At 45.6% G+C, this 21419-nt stretch overlaps 1 protein-coding gene and 1 non-coding gene across 13 annotated transcripts; one reads left to right on the top strand and one right to left on the bottom strand.

Annotated features, from left to right (window-relative positions):
- Window positions 1-1015: 1015 nt before the first annotated feature.
- POLDIP3 (DNA polymerase delta interacting protein 3) lies at window positions 1016-16807 on the bottom strand. 12 transcript variants are annotated; one of them, XM_068940342.1, is made up of 9 exons: window positions 16629-16807; window positions 12727-13123; window positions 10174-10251; window positions 8177-8272; window positions 6094-6240; window positions 5069-5146; window positions 4336-4465; window positions 3376-3442; window positions 1016-3015 (listed from the first exon to the last, which is right to left on the bottom strand). In XM_068940342.1, exons 1-9 carry the CDS (start codon window positions 16685-16687, stop codon window positions 2841-2843), a joined length of 1227 nt encoding a protein of 408 aa, XP_068796443.1. In that variant the 5' UTR covers window positions 16688-16807; the 3' UTR covers window positions 1016-2840. The 12 variants fall into 12 exon arrangements, with proteins under 12 accessions (XP_068796443.1, XP_068796426.1, XP_068796468.1 ...); XM_068940325.1 differs by having other exon boundaries at window positions 6094-6276; window positions 16629-16783; XM_068940367.1 differs by having other exon boundaries at window positions 6094-6222; window positions 16629-16783.
- Window positions 16808-17101: 294 nt separating this feature from the next.
- Window positions 17102-17250, top strand: LOC138065863 (U12 minor spliceosomal RNA). Its single transcript, XR_011138909.1, has one exon. It is a non-coding gene; the product is annotated as a U12 minor spliceosomal RNA (small nuclear RNA).
- Window positions 17251-21419: the final 4169 nt, after the last annotated feature.

The raw sequence follows: 21419 nt of genomic DNA, 5'->3' as shown, positions 1-21419 counted from the left end.
GTTAAGGAACGTGATCGGGAGGAATGGCAAACGCAGAACCTGTAAACATATACCAGGCAAACCTGCAAATTGTAGCATCATATTAGGAATCAGCAAGTTTTTGAAAAAGCCAAGGAAAAAGAGAAACACTGTTACAAATGACTTACCACCTGTTCTGGACAACCCTTTTGAATTAGTGCTGGCAGTGTGTTTTGTATGCAAATTTATGATCTCAGATAACCCCTAAACATTTAAAAACCAACCAACCAACACAAATATAACTATGCTGAGTTAAGGCAAATGTGCACAGGTGTTAGGTCAGAAGGTGGTAGGTGAGCTCAGCAGGAGGCTAACAAGACTTAGCATGAGTATTTCAGGCCAGTGAGATGAAACCAGAGCTGCAAGGCAAAGCGCTTGAAAAAGCCTGGGAATTACTAGAATGTTATTCTTCTTTCAGTGCCTACTGAAACAGGAAATCACACTAGGAAGAATTAGCTAAGAAAACTTAATCTAAGAGACCAAACCAACTTTAGACTGCAAGACTGTCTAGGGTGGTATTTAGACAATCATTGACTTCAATGATAAAAAAAAAATAGAAGGATTTACTACACAGATCACAGAGCTAGAGAACAGAGCAGTAGTTCTTCAAGGAAGTATGTTAATGTCATCATAGTTTATCACAGATAATCTAAGCGCTATGTCCAACTTAACAGCAAATTACAATTCTATTTGTTTTTTGGAATGGATGTGAATGTACTAATGAAAGCGTATGACCAAATCATTCTTTCAGAAGAAAAAAAAATACGCAGCCACAATACATGTCTTCATATTTTCATACTCTTTGATCTAGTTGATAAAGTATCCTGCTTCCCCAAGAACAGATATCTTAATTTCACAGCTCCACTCTTTTTTTCTGGAGTTATCTTTTAAACCCACTAGGCTGTCTGTAACAAGGACCACTGTTTCCCTTTTTTGTGACATCAATGGAATTGGAACTAACTGTGGACGCAAATTGCTCCCACTTTAACAGCAACACTCTCTGTATAACAAACGTTTATTCAGAAACAGGTAATACATTATTTTCTCCAGCCCCTAACATTTCCTCCCCCTCCCCCCGACTCTTATTAAAACACAGGTGTTTGATGGGCAGTCTAAAAAAGGGGAACAATAGCTGTCTTAAGTCCCCTCCCCTACAAACATCTGCAGTTCACAAGAAGCACTCTACCAATAACAGCATGGTTAGTTTCCAAACCAGAGAGTACTCTGTGAAAAAACAAGTCCTGCCAAGTCCTCAGTTATTTCCATGGCTAAAAGGGATATAGCGAAATAGAGGAATGCTTTGCACCTGCTAGATAGAGCAAAGAGTTTGTACAGAACAAGAAAGCAAAAGAAACGTAAGGTTGACCAAGAAATGGGAGTCCAGGCCTACAATGGTTTACTTCACTAAAGTTCAGCAGTGCCGAACAGAACGGATCGGGTTACTCTCCTAGCTAGAAGGATTAAGTTCAAACCCCAACCAGATTCTGGAAGTGGCTCTTACCTTTCCTCTTATAATACAATTTCAACTAATACAAACAAAGGCAGCTACTGGGACTTCAAATATCCATGGCAATAATGGTGCACTAACAAAGGAAGTAGTCGAAGTGCCACCTAGTGGCCGGTGGCTGGTCGCAGATGCTCGCTCTGAAGGTGACTCGTTCTTGCTGCTCTGCATGGAACTTGCCGGTATCTAAACTCTTCGATGCATTCCCTAGAGCGTTAACTGCTCCCTCCACACACACCTCCCCCAAACCTCTCCTTGCAGCCACGGAGTGCAGTGATCACCCTCCACACCCATATATGGGAGCAGGCCTGCACAGCAGCCAAACATTGCCTAAATTAAACCTCAAGTGATTTTTCAGGGGCAGAAGACTGCTTCCTACATGTCTGAAAGAGGCCCCAGCTCCTTCCTTTTCATAAAGGGAGACTGGGTAAGTTAGAAGCTAAGAAAGCACTTCATGTCCCTATCCAGAAACCAGGAGGATGCAATACTGTCTAATAGGAGTGAAGCACTTGGATTTTATCTAGTTCTGAACACAATCCTGGTTCTTGTTTTTTAAGTTCAGAAGTAGGGAGAGAGCAACTCAGCCTGACTATACAGGGCAAGTGTATTCACTGCAGAAGCACCAGAGTCTTTCTCCACCTCTGTCCCTTACCAGAGTTAGAAACATCCCTCCCATTGCACGATGGGTGCTGCTCTTTACACACGTCCTTTCTCCCCGATGCCTCCCTTGGCTGGCATACCCACAGGGGAGCTCTGTTTTTCTTGCATCTTCTCAGTGTCACAGCTGCTGAGCAGAAAGTTATCCAACAGCCAGGCCCAAGTGGTATGCTACTGAATGCATGAGTCAGAGATGCAAGACGGTGCTTTCTGTATGGAGCCGCACCTTTATACTCAAGGTAGCAATTTTAGAAACCGTGTGTTGTCTTGCCTGCTGATAATCAAAGGGATACACCTTTTAGTTTAAAGGTAGGTCAGGAGAGAAAAGGAGATTGCCACTCCTTCCCTCAGAGTCTATGTGCACTTTTAATGGCCACTAGGGGCTTTCGAGTAAAGGAGAGTTACATCGTATATGTGTGGTAATATATTACTGGCAGAAGGGGGAGGTTATTCTCTTGGGGAAAAAAAATCATGGAAGAAAACTCCAACTATGAAAACAGAAAATACACACACAAGAGGAAACACTATTGTACAGTAAGGTAGCGATCATAGAAAACAAAAAAACTTCCAGACAGGCAAATGCAAATAACATCTGCACTCCTGCACTTTTCTCATTCTCTGACTTGAGTGAGTTTTCCAGTCCACCACTTGCTCCCCCTTCTCAGAGTTTGATTTTAAATTCTGTGGGCTGCACAGAGGCAGAGACCCCTGAGGATTTGAAGAGTGCCTTCAAGATGGTGTCAGGGTCCACCTCAGCAGGGGGATTTGAGGAGGCGCTTGCACTTGACCGGCGTGGTTCTCCTTCCTTCTTCACTGAAGGGGTATCACTCAGTCGGCTGGAGAATTAAACAAAGAACCCACAAATAGTATTAAACCTCACATTATCAAATACATTTTACCCAATATCTGCACTGCTCAATATCCTCTCTTCTCAGCATTGGACATAGCAGTTTAAAATGTGCTTTCAGACAAGAACACTTCCTGATCGCAGACTTGCTTTGAATCCCCAGGGCTGGCCAACACTATGGAAGCAAGCTATTTTGCAGTCAGCTCAACACAGAGAGCTTCCAGAAAGGAAGAGAAAGAGGATATTAATGGGAAAACAGTTTACCAACATATTTTCCTCCTTCCTCATAGGTTCTCCTCAAAACAGAACCTGCAAACTCTTTTGGTTCTTTCCCTCAGTGGGCACTTACAGCAATATAGGCTGGTCTGAGGTGATGACATTCCCATTCATATGAAGATTGCATTTCATCGGTTGACCTAAACAAAATACAACAACAAAAAAAAATCTGTATCTCAGAATCACAGTCAGGCAAGGCTCCTAAAACATCACACAACAGTGCAAGCAATAGTAGAGCTCCACATTCTGGGGAAACCAGGAGAAAGAGCAGCTGATGCATCTTCTGTTGCAAGATCATAGCACTTCTAAGCAACTGAAGTGTAACTGAAACACTCAGGAGAAATATGAAATTTGAAGTTACATATAGGTAGACAACCCTTAGCACAGGCAGAGATTCTCCCATTCTGAGCTGTTTGCTCCTCATCTGATATTAGTGGTGATACTCATCCAGGGAAAGAAACATCTATTTTCAGCTAGAAAACTTACACTTGTTAAAGTTGCATCAGGCCTCTCACAAGGGTAAAAGATAAGCTAGAAGTTAGCAGCTAATTTCAGCCTGTGACAACATGCAGATAGATCCTGATCAAAAACTGCATTGTTCAAAGTCTGTAGAGAAGCTGATACTGTTTTACAGGTCTGATTCAGAATGTCTTTGCCAGGCCCCCAAGACCTCTATAAATACTAGTTTTACTTGTGCTGTGCAGTTACTCTGTAAGCATTCAGTGCCTTCCTAAGGACTATCCTGCTTTGGCTTCTAGGTTAGAGACAATACAAAATTCATCTGGAAGTCAGATCAGAGGAATCGGTGGAAATCTGCTTCTAGCTCTGAGCTCTCTTCCCGGGAAAACATATTTATGAATACCACTTAAATGAACTATGCATATAATCCAACAAGTTACACAAAAGCCTGCAAAGCCTCTGGTAGTAATTCTCTTGGTAATATATAAACACCCTGAGATGCTTTTAAGCTCTCTGCTGAGGTGAAAAACTGTTGATTCCTCTATCCTAAGTGTAACCTTGACCTCCAACTTACCATCTAAGCATCTGTTGTTGTATTTCTTATACGCTGTGATAGCATCTTCTTTCTTCACAAAGACTACCTCAGCCACTCCTGGGTGCACCAGCCGGGCTCGCTTCAGAGCGCCACACACACAGAATAATTCCTGAGGGCAGATAACAAGTCATGACAGTGGTCATATCAGAGTTATCACTTGAACCAGACAGACAGAGTGGAAAAGGCTTCGTTTCCTAATTACATCACCTAGTCTGCTTAGAAAATGCGTGCCAGATTCTGGCAGTAGCCATTTATCTTAATATGTTTACTATGGTACAAACAAGTACTTGGTATTAGTAATACAGGTGGAATAAAACTCCATACTGTCAACAACTCAAGCAGAGGAGTTCAAGGTTAGTGCTCTGTACGGCTATGCATGAAAACCAGCTTCGTTCTCAGTCTGCCTAGATAACTTGGATGGAGCATAAGTCAGAGAACACCAAGCATCATTTGGCATGAACTGTTCTAAATGATATCAGGTATCTCAATACAGCCTCGAAAGGGGATTTTGTCCACTGTTTTGAGCACACGTTTTTAAAAACAAACGCGACTAAAACCAAAAATCTAGGAAAGTTTTCAAAGTCCTCCCAAGGAAAGCAAATCCACACCATATCCCTCTTCAGTACATCCACCATAGAAAAGTGAATTATCAAAAGTAGGATGAGAGATGGAAGCTTCAGTCACCCAGAGTTCAGCAGTAAGCATCACTCACAACAATGTCTTCCTCTGTGACTCGAGGATGCAGATTGTTTACGGTCATCTTTGTGCCTTCCAAAGGACTGAACACCAGCTGCCAACACAAACCAATGTATTACGTGCAGAAGGTCAGAAACACAGCAGGCAAGACAGCGCAGCAGAGAAAGCATGACAAAAATGACTGAAGGGACACCTGGGAAAGTCTGTACACACATATGAAGAGAAAATAAGGCTAGTAATGGCGAGTATCAATGTTCACAAAAGCCCAGCTCACCTGAGGTGAAAAGGAGCCCCTTTTCCATGCTAATTTCTCTCTGAAGCAACTCCTCTCTCCCTTTCCCAAATACAACACTAACTTAATTTGCATACATATACAACACTCACTTAGCCATGCCTACACCGCCTTTCAAGAGCGTCTAGGCTGCGTTCAGGACCAGCCAGCAAACCCTGTGCCTCCAGCCCCTCTAGAGCTAGCGAGCTCAGTATGCTTGGGAACACCTGGTGGCACACTGTACCCAGCACTGGGCAGTTTGGCAAAGCAGTTCCAGTCAGGCTGTTCATAAATAGCCAAAGAGGTCCTGTGTGGACACCAGGTAGCCAAATTTGCGAGCATCCTGTTTTTCTTCTTGCTAACAGCAGGGGACAGAAAACAACAGAACTAGCAGTAGTGTTTTAAGCACTACTCTTGGCAACATGCATGCCACAAAGGGCTGTCCAAGTAATTGCTGCCCCCCCCCCCCCCCCAAGTAACATGGATTCCTCCAGGACCACGTGCTCCAGTTTTGGAAAGAAAAAACAGAAAGGCAAAATGGAGAGCCTAAGAATTCCCAGCCTCTAAATAAACCCTGAAGAAGAGGATGCTTATATAGGTTTCCAGCTTTTGGGACATGGGCTGCAGTTACCAGAAGCAGCTTGACAGAGTCCCAGAGATAGTGGTGGAAGGCAGACAGAAATGACTTACTCGCATCACTAATCAACAGCAATTTCACCTGTTTCTACAGAGATTTCTCTAAGGAGCATGTCCCATTTCCCTAGACTCACCTCGACAGGTGCTGGCTCTTTTGGAGGCTCCTCCTTTGTCACCAAGGTCCGGGACATGTTTGTCAGGGCCTTTGTCCGCATTGGGGAGGGAGGTGCAGGAGGAGCTGTGTAAGCATCATTCTGGACCACCTTAGTCAGGGGAACAGTCTTAGACAGAGAGAATTTATTGCCACTCAGCCCAGTCTACAGGAAGAGAGAATAAAGCGTCCCTGAGAGATGCAGCCTACAAAAGTAGGCCCTCTTTTCTAAGCACCAACAGCAGGAGAGCATTACTGGCATGCATTAAGAACTTTCACGTCCTTCCCAGTGTCAAAACCACTGCAGTGCTGGAGACTTTCAGCTTTGAGAAAAACAAAAACAACAACAACAAAAAAAACAAACAAAAACACACACACACACCACAACCAGCTGAAGCTTCTGAGCATATGTTTACCCTAAGACACCAAAAGTGCTTTTTACAAACACTTAATTTTCATACTCTTCTTAAACTCTACCAGTGCAATTTGAATTTGAAAAAGCACCTTCCATCTGAAAATTCAAGTACTATACAAAGTATACACAAAGATCACTCATTTATAACAACACTGAGCTGTCTTAGAATTTCTGAAGAATGCCTGTTCACACTAAGCTAGCATACAAAGAGTAACTTTTCTAGTTGAAGCTACCTGGGGAATTTAAAGCCAAAAGAATAAAAGTTGTGCTGGATATCTGCTGTGAACACTGGAGACAAACATTTACTCCTACAAAAAAAAAATAAGGCCATTTTTAAGGATAACAAACAGCCAGGAGCTCTATTTGCCTGAATACCCACACGAGAAAAAACACGGGATACTCATTGCACTAGACTGCCGGTGGGATGAAAAAGCCACATTAAATTACTTTCTAAGAATCACAGAATAATTTAGGAGGAACCCATGTCCAACCCCCTGCCTGAAGCAGGGTTAGCTTGAAAGACGCATCAGGCTGACTGGGCCTCGTTCAGTCCAACTCTGAATATTCGAGAACAGAGACTCCACAACCTCTCTGGGCCCCTGTGCCAGAGTCTGACCAATACCCATAAGAATCTTCCCGCCCCTTACATCTAACTACAATTTCTTTCGTTGCAAGATGCGAGTTGGCTCTTGTTCTTTCCCTGTTCACCTCTGAAAAGGGTTTTTTTTTTTTCTTTCTTGTCTGTAACCACCTTTTAGGCAGCAAAAGACAGGAGCCAGATCTCACTATACCCTTCTCTCCTCTGGCCTGAGCAAACCCTGCTTTCAGTCTCCTCTTGTACTCATATGCTGCAGACCCCTAACCACACTAGCAGCCCTTTGCTAGACTCGCTGTAGTTTGTCAGTGTCTGTCTTGTACTGTGGAGCCCCAAAGCGGGCACAGCACTCCAAGTCAAGTCTCACAAATGCCAGATAAAGAGCGATAATTATCCCCCTTGACTTGGTGGCTATGTTCTTACTAATATAGCCCAATACGCAGTTAGCCTTCCTTGCTGCAAGGATGCAATGCTGATTCATTCTTAGTATATCATCCAGCAGGTCCTTTGCTGCAAGATTGCTTTCTAGCCAGTCAATCCTCAGCTTATGTTGCAGAGGTTTATCCCATTCCAAGTGCAGGACCTCGCATTTGTCTGTGTTGAACTTCCATCTTCGAGAGCATCAGTACTCCCCAACAAGCTGCCAACTAAGATTTTGCATGGCAAGAGATTTCCTGCTTTGATGTCCAGTCTCTAGGAGCAGCAGAAAGCTTCCCTTGCTTTGCCTGCTCAAACAATAATGAGATAGATTCAAAGAACTTTCCCAAAAAGGAGAAGGAAGTCAACAGCTAACATGCAGTAACCTGCCAGCAAAGGAGAAAGCACACGTTCTGGCTGCAAAAGGCCTACAAAGCCACAGTTAGCCTACAAGGGACTCTATCCCCAAAATAACGCTAGAAGCATTGGCACAAAGGGAAGGGTGAGGTAGAGAGCAAACATTCCAGGGGAAATTATCGTTTACATACTTTAAAAGAACATAAGCCCTTTAAAGCTGCAGCCTGTGTGTCCACCCAATGTGAGCATGGCGTGGTGGGGACCGTTCAGATAATCCCTTACCGCGTTGTGCAGGAAACTGTTTGCGGTGGTGATTTTCATCTGTTTGCTAGGAAGGGGAGAGACACTTTCATCATCATCTTCCACATCATATAGCCCCTAAAGAAAAGCAAGGCAATGGTTTACAAGTAGGTGGATTTAATACAGGCATCATTCCCAAAATAAGCCATTCTCTCCTGCCTTTAGCCTTCTCCAAAACACTTTCAGTCACATTACCTAACGAACATTACTACTTTGGACTTCTGTCCTCACAGCTTGGTGACAGACAGCTGAATGCAGGCAAGTCCATTTCAAAATGTCAGCCTAAGACCCCTCAAACTTCTTTTCCAAGAATATCACAGCAAAGCTATTCCCTAGGTGTAGGGAAACCACATACAGGTTTCTCTTTAAACCCTAGATCACATCAGGACTCATGAGACCACATTAACGCAATAAAGCCTCAATGCCTTCCTTTTTAGCACCCTGCTAGCTTTAAAGTTTAAAAAAAAAAATCAAATGCATAGGCTTAAAGTAAGCAGATGGCTGCCAAATACATCTGAACCCAATGTTCCTTTTGAATAGCCTGCTTTCTTCAGCACAGCACATGTCCGTCTGGCACTAGAAAACATTGCACTAGGAGGTTTGCTGAATAATTCATTTCCCAGTTCCACTTAAATGCTCATAGCCTTGCCTCAAAATACTGAGGTTAACTCCTACACTAACATTTTTTCACAGACTAAGTGATAATGTTTCTTAGAAAAAGCATATACACATATGGCACTGCCCAGAACATAAGAAGTCACAACTCAAAGCGTTTCCCATTAATTCAGCAGCAAGATGAAGAAAGATTCAGAAAATGGAGGAATTAGCAACAACAGCTTGCAAAATAAGAAGGCTTTCATGGTCAGGAAGATTCTGGTTCACAAACAGAAAGGTTATTCCAAGCATGAAGATGTTATCAATTAAAAAAGTATCAGGGATGATAGGCACAGAGCAGAACCCTGTAGAAAAAAGAATTATGAAAAATGCCAACCATCAAAACCAGGGACTTAAGTCTGAGACAAAGTGAAATGGATCCAAGTCTTATAACGATGAGGTCGGAACAATAACGCTGCCTTAAGTGACAGCATCATGGATAAATGAGGGTGACAGGTGAATGTAGAACACCCAAGAAGCTAAAGTTACTGTAATCAAGGCAAAAGATAAACAAAATATGATTATTATGGAGGTCAGTTTTCCAATATTTCATATTATATTTTATATGCATATATACACACACAAACATACGTATGCATAAAAAACCCACATATTTTATATGTTGTATATTTCTTCTCCGAAAGAACCCAACATGGTAAGAGAGCCGAATGCTTGGCTGGGACAACAGCTTTTAAAGTTGATCCTGAAGAGACAGCAAAAACTCAAGGGTTGTCCTCATCCCTTCACAGATAATCTGCTTGATAAAGGATGTGGCAATTTTGATGCAACATCAAAACACCAGTTAAGATCAGTCAACATGATGTTTCCAGTAGGGACACAAAAGCTGGGTTTCACAGGAAGGTAATACCTTCTCCCACCTCACCATAGCACATTTGACAACGCAGAATCGTATCCAGGCTCTGAAGAGGCAGGCAAGAGGTTGAATCAAAAAGACCAACAACTCTACCTGATGTAGCATCACCAAAGAATTTATGGAAAGAGCTTAGGGCAAAAGGTTGCAGTTGCTAGAAAGAACAGTTAACTCCTGCAGACAAGAACTGGAAATACCTACTTTGCATTCGTGTAACACATGAGGAGTCAAGTTCAGTTAGGCTAAAGAAAAACCTTATCAACCATGAAAATATCTTCCACACATGAATAAAGTGCCAAGTTGTTAGGTAACTTCCAAATTTTCTTCTTTCCTCCTTTAACTTCCTTTTGTACCTGCCAATATTTGTGGACACCACACGTCCCCATGCCATACTCCCTCTACCCCCAAAAAGGGCACAGACTGGGTAACTGGTCCTGTTGTTAATGGCACGCACCTGTTTGTGAGTATGGTTGTTCACCACATTGATCCTCATTCCTGCTGGATGAGAGTGTCCAGGAACTGGAGCTTTCTGCTGCAGTTAGAGGGAAAGAACCAAAGCATTAAACACTACAGTCCACCAGCTCTCCCCATTTCAGAAAACAGGAGCTCTTATTTCCTACTCAGAGATCACTTAAATGAAATTCACTCTCCTGCTCTTCAAACCATATAATACAGTATGCTAACATCTATGTCTCTTGTAATATGTTCAGGATGAGATGCTTGCACTTAATCAAAGAAATTAAAATCTAAGGCTAAGCAGAGAAATTCAGATTCAAACTACTTGAGTCTTAGTCCAAGATTAGTTGAAAGCGGACTTAACTCTAGCCCTGCCAGCACTGATTAGATTTACATTTCTACAAATATGAAACTGTCAATGGTATAAATCAGTAAGCAAGCTTCTCATCTTTCATGCCACAGGGAACCAGAGAGGATACCCATTTCCATCAAACTCAACAAGTGGGACACAATGCAATTTAGTTGTACGGTTCTATTTTAAGTGAGAAACATATACTGTTCCTTTACCCTAGACCTGGGATAAACCGTACTGGGATAAAATGGTGCATTGGGTAGTGCAGCTGGCCCTCCTGTCTGGTCTATTACCCTGTGAAACAAGGAAACAACAACAGAAGTCAAGGAATTCAGTTTCACTAATGAGCAACCAAAATTAACCATTCAGCAACTCCTTCAAAAAGGCCCTTTCAGTTTTTGAAAAAGCTAGTTGTCTGTCCATCACCAAAAAGACTGTACGCTTTCTTACAAAAATGCTTCATACAAACAGTCAGAACTTCATGTCTGTGTTTTCTCTAGAGGACCATTACTTACACCATAGCACCCTCATGCTTCAAATTGCTAATTAATTCAGGAACAATGATGCCTCTCCTACTGAAACACCAGCAGAGCTATAGAATTTATTTGGTCTCAGAGATATTTTTCCTTCCTTTGTAAGAGCACAAGACCACAGTCCAGGACATTAGAGCTCTATGCTGTATCTTAGATCAAGATACTTCAGTTTGATTCTGCTCCTATATTTGGGGGCAGAGAAGAAGAAAAACTGGAAGAGGGCCATGAGAAGTTTGGAATTTCAATAAAAATCTTGGAGGGAAAAAAAAAATCACAATTGTGTCCACAGTTTGAGTCCCCCTATAGTGATATAATAATATAATCATTCTGTATTTTTTTATTGCAATATGTTGCCTAACAATCAGAAAGTACTGTAGGTCAAATTAAGTCATAGTAAAAAAAAAAAAAAAAGTCAGAGTGAACTGCTGCTGGATCAAGTCTCTAGAAACTATATTAACTCCTAGTAATTGTGTAGCAAATGTTCAGCTCCTAATGGCTGATGTCACTTTGATTTGGCTGTAAAGGATAGTATGAGTACTAATTACCCTACTAGTTAGAAACTACTGCACAGACCGCTCCTTTGCTCTGCGATTTGCCCTCCTAACGGTCACAAGAGACTCAGATTCCCTTTCTTAGGCCATTCTTTCACTTCCTACCTGGCAGGAAACCTGAAGAGGTAACAGGTTACTTTCTAGGCTAATTTAAGGAAGAAACATGCTCTTAAGCAAAACCCAGAGCTGAGCAGAAAGACTGATGTAGACTTTCAAACTGACGGGGACTAGATATTTTTCTGGGTATGTACAAACATATTGTTAAATCTTTGGGAAGAAGAAGTGAAAGCAGTAGGTTAGGAACTAGTTACATGCTTGTCACATACTCGAAGAGGTGAGGAACAAAGCCACTCCTCAAAAAACAATCCCGACAATCTGAAAACTTCTCTTCTAGCTCTACTCTCTGTACCTAACGCGCACACACACTCAGTAGCAGTTGTTACTCGAGAAGTCAGCTAAGAGTCAAGTCACTGTGCACACAACAGCATGAAATTTGAAAACTGATGAAGAAAATCAGCAGGTCAGGATAATCAACTGATGATATTGAAACCAGAATAAAGCTTGAGCCTCAGGAGGAACGGGTCAAATAATCAGGCAATTCCCTGAAAAGGGGGAGGGTATAAACACAGAAGTTGTATTAAAAAGAAAAGCTTTAGATCTGCTACAAGATACCAATAGTTGCATATTCTAAACTGGAAATAAACCAGTTATCTAGACAGGACAATCCAAAACACACTCATGCAATGGTATTAGAATGACAAAAATCCCCCCAAAACAACAAAAGCATTTCCTTAGGTTTTAGCTGGGAGAAAGAAAGATTTTACGTTTAACACTTTCAGATAATTACTTTAGCACTGAGAACATTATGCTGCTTTAGTCATTTATCGGGCCCAAAGTTCTTTTCTTTAAACGAAAGCTTGGCTTCTACAAAAAAGCCTCAAAGAGCTGAAGGACGCTGAAAATCGAGGACTCTAAACCTTGCCCTACAGACTAGGTTCAACCGCATCTCCATGGCTTCTATTGCAATCTTGTGACACATTCATTGTAAGTATTATCACTTCCACTGGACTGCAGTAGAATAACTAAGGGGCTTAGAGGTGGCTTGCTTGACCTACTTGGATAGTTTTGGTGATTTTCATGGCTGGATTTACTGTCCCCATAGCTGGGCTGATAGCAGCAGCAGCAGCAGGAGTGCTCCTTTTTAAGCTTATCTTCTCTCTGGCATCCACCACTTTGGTCACCTTTTCAGCAGCAATACTTTGCTGCTTACGGGAATTCAGCATCTCTCGAGCATCCTGCACTTTCCCTTTGATTTTGAAACGAGCGTCCTTCTGAACCAGTTTTTCACGGGCATCCTTAACTCCCAGTTTGTGTCGGGCATCAGTGAGGCCAATCTTCTGCCGGGCATCAAATGTCCGCTGGAAGCTGACAGCTGGTGAGGATCTACTGAGAAGATTTTGCTGGATCCCAATGCGAGATCTTACACCTCCAAACACTGGCCTTGTGTTAAGCCTAGAAAGAGAGTTTCAGACGTTGTAAGAAAAGATTTAATATCAGTAAAAGTATCTGAAGTCACTATTACTACACACAACCCTATCCAGGTTAGACGTCCAAAAAACAGTAGAGAACCTAAGCTGTTTTACATTAGCTATTTACTTACAAAGTAAAATATAAAGAACTGATTTCTAAAATTGGTCCTTAAGGTCATATTTATGAGCCCAAGGCTTGACTTGAGCTGTGCTAAATCCATCCCACACCCAAATGAAATTTATCAAGAACTTAGGTACTTCAGGGAGCCCTCTGAACACAAAGAGAAACAGAAACAGATGATCCAGGTTTAGGATTGACCAGGTCCTCTAAAACATCTTTTGTAACACAATATGTCCTGGTACAAAGAAAACATGAAACTACATGTGATTTCGAAGAATTCTGGACAACAAGTTCAGATTTTCAGAAGTGCGGGAGGCTTTGATTTTAGGCTGCACAAGCACCAGTACAAATCTCAGCTGAAGGCCACCAACTCCAAAACCGATTAACTGCCAGCACAGTTACATGCTAGTCAAATCACTTGCTAACATCACTGCTTCTCACCTAATCCACAACTACCACTGCTGCACTCGCTGGCTTACCTTTTAAAGCACATCACCATTGCAATACTCAGTACAGAAGGATAACAGTCAGAGAACGTCAGTCTCAGACCGAGAATGGCGTTTGTACTTGTACACAGATCACAGAGTAGCCGGGGTTGGCAGGGAGCTCCGGTGAGAATCTGGTCTAACCACCCTACTCAAGCAGGGTCACCTAGAGCAGGTTGTCCAGGACTGTGCTCTGCTGGGATTTGAATACCTCCAAGGATGGAGACTCCACAACCTCTCTAGGCAACCTGTTCCAGTGTTCAATCACCCTCACGGTAAAGAGTTTTTCTTACATTCAGATGGAGATGTTATTAAGAAGTAGCCTATTCTGTAGTGAAAGCTGAAGCTAGCTTCTCATTACAGATTTGATTTACTTTTTTCAAAGCTTCCCCTAAAAGGAATAAGCTGAATTGTCTGCATTTTTAATACACCTTCTCTTCCTAGTATTTTTAAGTTTTGGATTTTTTCATTGGGTTTTCTTTTTGGAAGAAGATGACAAAGTTGCAGGAGAAATTTTAAAGTTAAGGTCCTGAAAAACATTCTCACCATTGGCTTTTTTATTCAAAAAAAAAAAAGCTAGAGCACTACAGTGTTTATATGCTTTGTTAAAAGTACTGCACAGTATTATAAAACCTAGATATTTTATTGAATTTTAGAATTTGTTGTAACACTTAAAAGACTAACATCACAAATTCAAACACCACCACAAGTCAACTTCTCCATATAGCTTTGTATCAGTACTTCCTGATTTATCTAACACTACAGTTTTAGCATTCTACTTACAGTCATGTATTTACAGTGAAGAGGTCTGTGGAAAAATAGTGGAAAAGAGATGGAAAAGACTTTGCATCATCCTCTGTGTCTGGATGCAGCAAGAATGAAAGACAAATGGAAAAGTAGGCCTGGAGTCCCATTTTGTCAGCTAGCTAAAAATCCTATGGCTGATCTCATTCAGACAGAGCATGCCAATTAAGAGACAAAAATATTAAGTCCATTTGTTAAAATATATCCAAAAGTATATGAAAGAGGAACAGTACTTGCAAAGCAATAGCCACAAAACAAAAGCTTCCCTTGTAATTTTAAGGCCTGTTATCTTAAAATGCTGCAAGCATTTGGTTAGAGTGCTGTAGAAAGATTGATGAGTGATTCCTTTTAATAAGCATAAAAGAGAAGTCAAAGTAAACCAGGAATATACATACTAGCATTTAAGCCAGACTTAATTAGAACAGTTAGGATGCCTATCAATGAAATCAGTTAGGAAACTGTACAGAAGATTACACCGCCTCTGAAGAAGAGTTTATCTTCATAAAGAATTTTTTTTTTTGCTTATCTTAAAACAAACAACACAAACTGCTTTAGGCATTATGTGCCCATTTTGTGCCACGATACCTGAAACACAAGGGAATCTCAAACATCATAATTCCATAAAATTCACTTTCCGTTACTGCAAGTTCTAACTGACTTATCCATGGCACATTATAAGAGCTTGTGTGTTAGCACATTTTATAGCTGAATACTTTCCTGTTACCATTTCCCTTGGACTACTAAAGAGCATGTATGCAAAGATAAAAGTCTATTTGGCTTGTCCGGCATTCAGAAAGGCACGTTAGCTACCTCAGAAATCTTATAATATGAGCTAAAGATGCCAAACAAGAGAAACACAAGGCAGAAACATTCTAATAGTGCTGCTGAGAGATTATTGCTCAGCAGATAAAAGCTGGAAGGATTCCTGGAAGAAATGAGAGTTAAGGAGGGATTTGAAAAAGAGGAGGAGGTGGTGCTTGGCATATTAAGCAGTGCAAGACTGTTCCAAACACGCAGCATAACATGAATGAAAGCACAAAGCCAAGGCCTTGTCTAGGCTACGATTCAGAGGTGTGTTTGAATCTTTCAGTTACTACCTGTTAGCAGAGAACTTTCAAAATACTGTTCTAGACACGGAAGCGCTCATATTCACAGTTCAAGCCCAAGATTCCTCAGTGGCCAGAGAGCACCAAAACAGAGGCAAACTTGGCTAACGCAGAGCAGAGAAATCCGTGGACAGCATCGCGAAAAGCATCAAGAGACTAAAGCAAAGGGGAGGATGAAAAGCTATCACAGGGGACGCCGAACGAGAACCTGCCAACAGCTACACTAAGGAGCGAACGGCCATACGTACGGAGACGCCCGCCATACAAAGCCCGAGCCTAATCTCGTTGCTCCCATGTATCCCGCTCCACACGGTCCGCCAGGGCACGGCCAGCCGTGCCACAGAGGCGGCAGTTTCCAAGGGGCCGGCATCAACGCCGACGAAGCTGTGCCTGCGCTGTGCCCCGGCCGCCCACCGCAGCTACCCTCAGGGCGCCCCGTGGCGCTCCGACCCCTCCCGCGGCCGTCCCGCAATGCGCCGCGGCGCTCCTCAGCGGCCCCCGTCCGCCGGCCCCGGCGCCTCCTTCCCCCCCGGGCCCCGCAGCCCAGCGGCCGCTGCAGGCCCGAGGCGGCGCGACCCCCGCCTTGGGGAGCGCAAGCGGGTTCACGGGCGGAGAGGAGGTCGGAGGCACCGGAGGAAGGGCCGGCTGCGCCAGGAGCCTCGGCAGCGAGGGAAAGGGCTCGGTACGGGAAGGAGACCCCGCGCCGGGGGCAGCGCCGGGGGAGCGGCGACCCCCCCCCGCCCCGTCCCGTCGGTGAGCGACGGCCCGCCCCACCAATCAGTGCCCAAAACGACGCCCCACGGGCCGCCGCCTAAGCCAATGGAGAGGCGAGTGCACGGAAAGGGGCCGGGCCGCGCTGAGGCAGGCTGCGGCCCGCGGCCCCCGCCCCCCCAAAGCGGAAAGACTAGGGGGGAGGACGAAGGAGCCGCCGGGGGAAGCTCGGCCTCGGGCGCTGCCCTGCCGGCCACCTACCTCCCTTTCACGGTCACGCCGCGTTTCCGTATGAGCTCGTCCAGGGAGAGGTCCGCCATCTTGTCGCCGGGCCCAGAGATAAGACGCAGCGAGCGAGACCCGGACGTGACATCAAGCGGCTTCCGTTCCTCGCCCCGCCCACCAGAAGTAAGCGCGTGCCCCCTCCCCGCCCCCTCCGGGCTCCGCCTGAGTGCGCGACAGGGGCGGGGGAGAGAAGGGCGCGCGCGAGCCCGGCGGACCCAGAACCCCCAGCGGCGCCCCGGTCCCTCATTTACATACGGCCGCCCGCACGTCCCGTACCGGTCCGGTCCGCTGCCGCGTTTAAACGGCGCGGAGAGGGGCCCGCACCGGGCAGAAAGATCGGGGCGGCGGAGACACCGCTATCCCTCTGCGGGACGGCGCAGCGGTCTGGTCGCCGTGACCTGTGGAGCTGGCGCGCAGGGCTGCCACGGCGGGGCGGGGAGGGGAGCGTTATGCCTTAAACTTATGAGTAAGGAAAATAACGACCCGGGGTGACGCCCGGGTCCTCACTGCTAATGTGAGAGGAATTTTTGCGCGGGTACAGGTCGTCCCCGGGTGACCCGCTTACTTCGCGGGATGCCCGGGTGCCATGATCTGCCCGACCCTCCCGAGCTGCCCGTCCCAAAGAGAGAGGAGCCAGTGGGGCCTCAGCGGCCGTCATAGCCCCGCCCCGCCCCCGGGCCGCCACCAACGGTCTCTGCCGGGGCGGCGGCGGCACCTTGCCCGTCTCGGGCGGGGGGCGAGGCGAGCTGGGCTTCCCGCGACCCGCGGTTTCCTCCTTGAGCCGGCGAGAGCCGTTGGTGAACTTCACCCGTCAAACGTCATAAAGGATAACTCGATGAAACTTCTTAAAAACCAACCCAAGAAAACAGCCCCGTCTGCTTGATTTGTAATGCGGTCTTTCCGAGCTGGCCTCAAGGATTTCACAACAGTTAGAAGTACGTTGCCAAAATTGCTCTGACGCCTCCCGTTTCTCTAGGAAAAGATTTTATTTTAATGCTTTTGTGGGAGAAGTCGCTCGGTTTAAAAGCAGACTGCCCAGAAAAGGAATCCGTGGAAAGGAAGAGCCTTGTACGGACTCGGGCGACGTGGACTTCCTGCTGCTAAGTGGCCGCAGAGTTGTCCCCTGCTGTGCCCCGTGGCTCGCCAGCCTCCGTGGCGGTGGCCCGCAGGGAGACGGCTGCGGCTTTCCCTGTGGGGCCCTGGTGCTGCTGGGCCTCCCTCCCAGTGACCTGCTCGGGCACAACGCGGTGCTGTGAGCCCACAGCGAGGGGTTTCCGCCCTCCCTTAGAAGACAGGAGACCTCGGAGACGCAGAGGTCTCCACGCGGCAGCTCCCCGGCACGAGGGCGACCTCGTCCCCCCCACACCTTCGTCGTGTGCCTCCTGCGGTCTCCCCGCAGCGCCGCCCCGAGCTGCGGCGGCCCTGGTACGCACCTGACCCGGATCAAGGCTGGCACGTGACTGCGTTGCTATCAAACTAGCTACACGAGCATGAGTTTACGCCCTTCTCCTGCTTTTGTGCGGGCTTTTCTGCAGCAGATACTTGATCAAACTAATGTGGCGGATGATGTGTGACCAGCCATAAAGCCTGCTGTTGCAAAACTAATAGTCACCTTTTTTGAGCAAATTTGACTGAACATAAGAACAGTAGGGACCCAGGGTCTGTCTGCCCAGTATCCTATTTCCAGGCTGTGGGGAGGCAGCAGCATCAGGAAGGTGGGTTCCCCAGCCTGAGGCCCACTCTGGTGTGCTGCCCCTTGCAATTTCCCCAAATGTGAGAAACAGCTGCATCGTTTGTGGGAGAAGGGGGGGGGGGTACAAATCCAAACTAACCAAAACAGTGGCCATAAGAGGATGCCCAGGGAAGAGGAAGAAGAGGACAAGCCCATATGGTACTTCCCCTGAGTGTGCTACCAGCTACTCATGGTATTCTGATGATTTCCTGTGTTTCGGTAACCCCCAACGCAGGACTCTTCCAGATGCCTGTCCAGACTCGTCTTGACCCCCAGCAATATTTTTGCATCCACAGTATGCCTTGGCAAGGAGTGCGACAGGTCTGCTCCCTGCTGTGGGAAGAGCCACCTCCCCTTGTTTTGCATCCGGCTCCCACCAGCCTAGTTGCTGGAATTAAGGCAGGGAGCGCACGTGTGGCCTCTGCCCACCTTCTCGTCTGCTCATGAATTGTAGGCCAGGCCTACTCACCCGTTCCTCCTATCAAAGCCCTTTCAGACCACTGATTATTACTGTTGGCCTTCACTGACGCCGTTCCAGTTTCAGATGTAGGCAGATCACGCAGGTATATAATGGCATGTTTGGATGTTCTGTGTTTCGTTTCCTACTCCTTTCACAATGATTCCTAATCCTGGATTTTATTTTTTGACTACTGCTGATAATTTCACAGAATTCTCTATCAAATCCCCAGGGTCTTGCTGCTGAGTGATAGCGATCAGGTGACCGCCTGTCCTTTTGTATGTATAGTGAGGAGTGTTTTCCCCTCTCAGCATCACTTTATGTATAAATACACTGAATTTCCTCTGACTTTTTTTTTTTTTGTTGCCACTCAGTCACTCAGTGTGTAAGGTCTTTCTGCAACTCTTCACAGCTTTTCAACCTCCTCACTACGGTAAATAATTTCACATCATCAGCCAACTTTATAACCTCCTTGCTCTCTTTCCAAGGTCACTTACAGCCATGTTAAACAGCACAGATCCCAGCCAAGCTCCGTCACTGACCTCCCTCCATTTACCCTCACCGTCTGTTTCCTATTTTTTAGCCAATCATTCATTCATGATAGACCTCTCTTATCCTGCAGCTGCACAGTTTCCTTGAAGGACTTTGGTGAAGGGCTTTTTTCAAAACTTTTCAGCCATTCAGAGAGTTTAGATTATCTGAGTAGTACTCACCTGCTTGTTGACCCTTCATGACTCTTCCCAAGTAGGCCATATTTCTACGGAGCCCACTGATTCTCTCCTTTCTTTTCAGAGCCTACTCATCTGGTCAGTGCAGCCTCTGGGCTTGCAGCCCTGGAGGTCGCCAGGTCTCCCCTGGAGCCTTTATTGGAAGACTGGCATCACATTTAGATACCAAGGATGTTTTAAGTGGGAAGTTACACATTGCTGTTAAAAATTCAGCCATTTCCCACTGGAGCTCTTTTAAGCTGGTTGCACGTCTTAGCTTTTGGCTACAGAGCATATTAAAATGGGAACGTTGCAGCTTGCGCAACGTTTGGAATTATCATCCCAATTCCAGGTCTAATAACTCATCTAGGGTCTGCTGGCTGTACTGTCCTTATTACTTCTCTGGTACTCACAAACACATCAGTGTCCCCTTTTCTGCAATCATGAGGCTATGCCTTAAACTGATAAGCAGTGTGACAGCATTGCAGGTGATTCTTATTTTCTCACCAGTTTTGTCACACAGGCACCAGACAGGTCCCCAGAACAGAGAGGTACAGGTGTATTCAAGCCCCTGCAGGGCTCCTACATCTGCAGGATGCTGGCTCCTTCCTCCTCCTCCTCCTCCAAACCCGTGGAGGGAGTGGGAGGGAGGAAGGGCTGTTCCCAATACTGGTTCACACTAATCCCATGCAGGACTTGAGGCTGAACCTGGGACAGGGCTGCCTGGTTTCTCCTGCCTCCAGGGTGCTGGGAATGGGTTAGTCCCCAGGATCTCAGCTGAGGAAGGAAAATCCTTTAGCCTCACAAAAACGGAAGGAAAAAAAATATCACCCTATGTGTTCAAATGCTGGGTCAGGGCCCAGCTTTCTGAAATGGTCCTGTCCAGCCTGAGACTTGCGACCACCTGGGTGTTCAGAGCTGGTGCGCAGGAGTTGTCTGAGGGACAGTTTGGACACGTTGGCTCAGCACCACGGGCATTCCCCCGCCTCCCTTCCCTCTACAGGCACCTGCGTTTCCTGTGTTAGAGTCTCTGTGGGATGCTGGTTAGTGGGAATTAGTTTTGCTGTTTCATGAGAGTTTAAACCTCAGGCTCTCCCATTCCCTGGGTTTATGATTGTGTTACTCTGGCTGTCAGACAAGGGAAGCTGCGGCTCAGCTTTCACAGGTCTCTCCCGGTTGCTTGCTTAGGTGTTTGCTGAGGGAAGGGCCCAGGGTGCTGCTTCCCTTCTCGCGACTGAGGGGGAGGAAGGTGCAAGCAGCACCTGAGAGACGTCCCTGTGCCCTGGGAGAGCTCATGCTGCTTCTACCAGAGGACCGTTGTAAAAATGTGCTGGGTAATTTTCAGGCCTGCCCTGGAGCCTTTGAAAAAGCAGACTCCTTGAAGGCGTCTACCTGAGCAGCAGGCGGCTGAGAGCCAGGGTGCAGAAGTCAGAGCAGATGAGACCATCTCCCTGTCTCATCTCTAAGCTCCTTTTTCTAAATATTTGTTAGGAAATTATACGAAGGGCGTCACAATACCTTGGGGGTAGTGCGTGGCACAGCATCTCGGTTATGTTACCTGCACTGAATCTTACAGCAGCATATGAAGCAGCTAAAGGCACAGTGACGCGGCTGATAAATTGCCAGGGAGCAAGAGCAAATAATTTCTTAGTCCAGCTGAAGCGCATTCGTCACAGTGACCGTAGTGTTAGATGTGCTTCCTCGCTTTTCAGCAGACAAACTCCCGGATGCCTGGTGCGGCAGAAGTCAAACAACCTTTCTAGCCAACAGCAATTAGGAGAGCGTCTAACTATCTAGGCTGTTAGAAACCTTAATTCTTCTCTATTAATTATAACAAAACTATTAACAATTTACTATGAAGGCAGTAAGTT

The sequence above is a fragment of the Struthio camelus genome, chromosome 1 (assembly GCF_040807025.1).
Source record: "Struthio camelus isolate bStrCam1 chromosome 1, bStrCam1.hap1, whole genome shotgun sequence".
Lineage (NCBI taxonomy): Eukaryota > Metazoa > Chordata > Aves > Struthioniformes > Struthionidae > Struthio > Struthio camelus.
The sequence above is the reverse complement of the archived record's forward strand: the minus strand, read 5'-3'. Positions and strand labels throughout refer to the sequence as shown.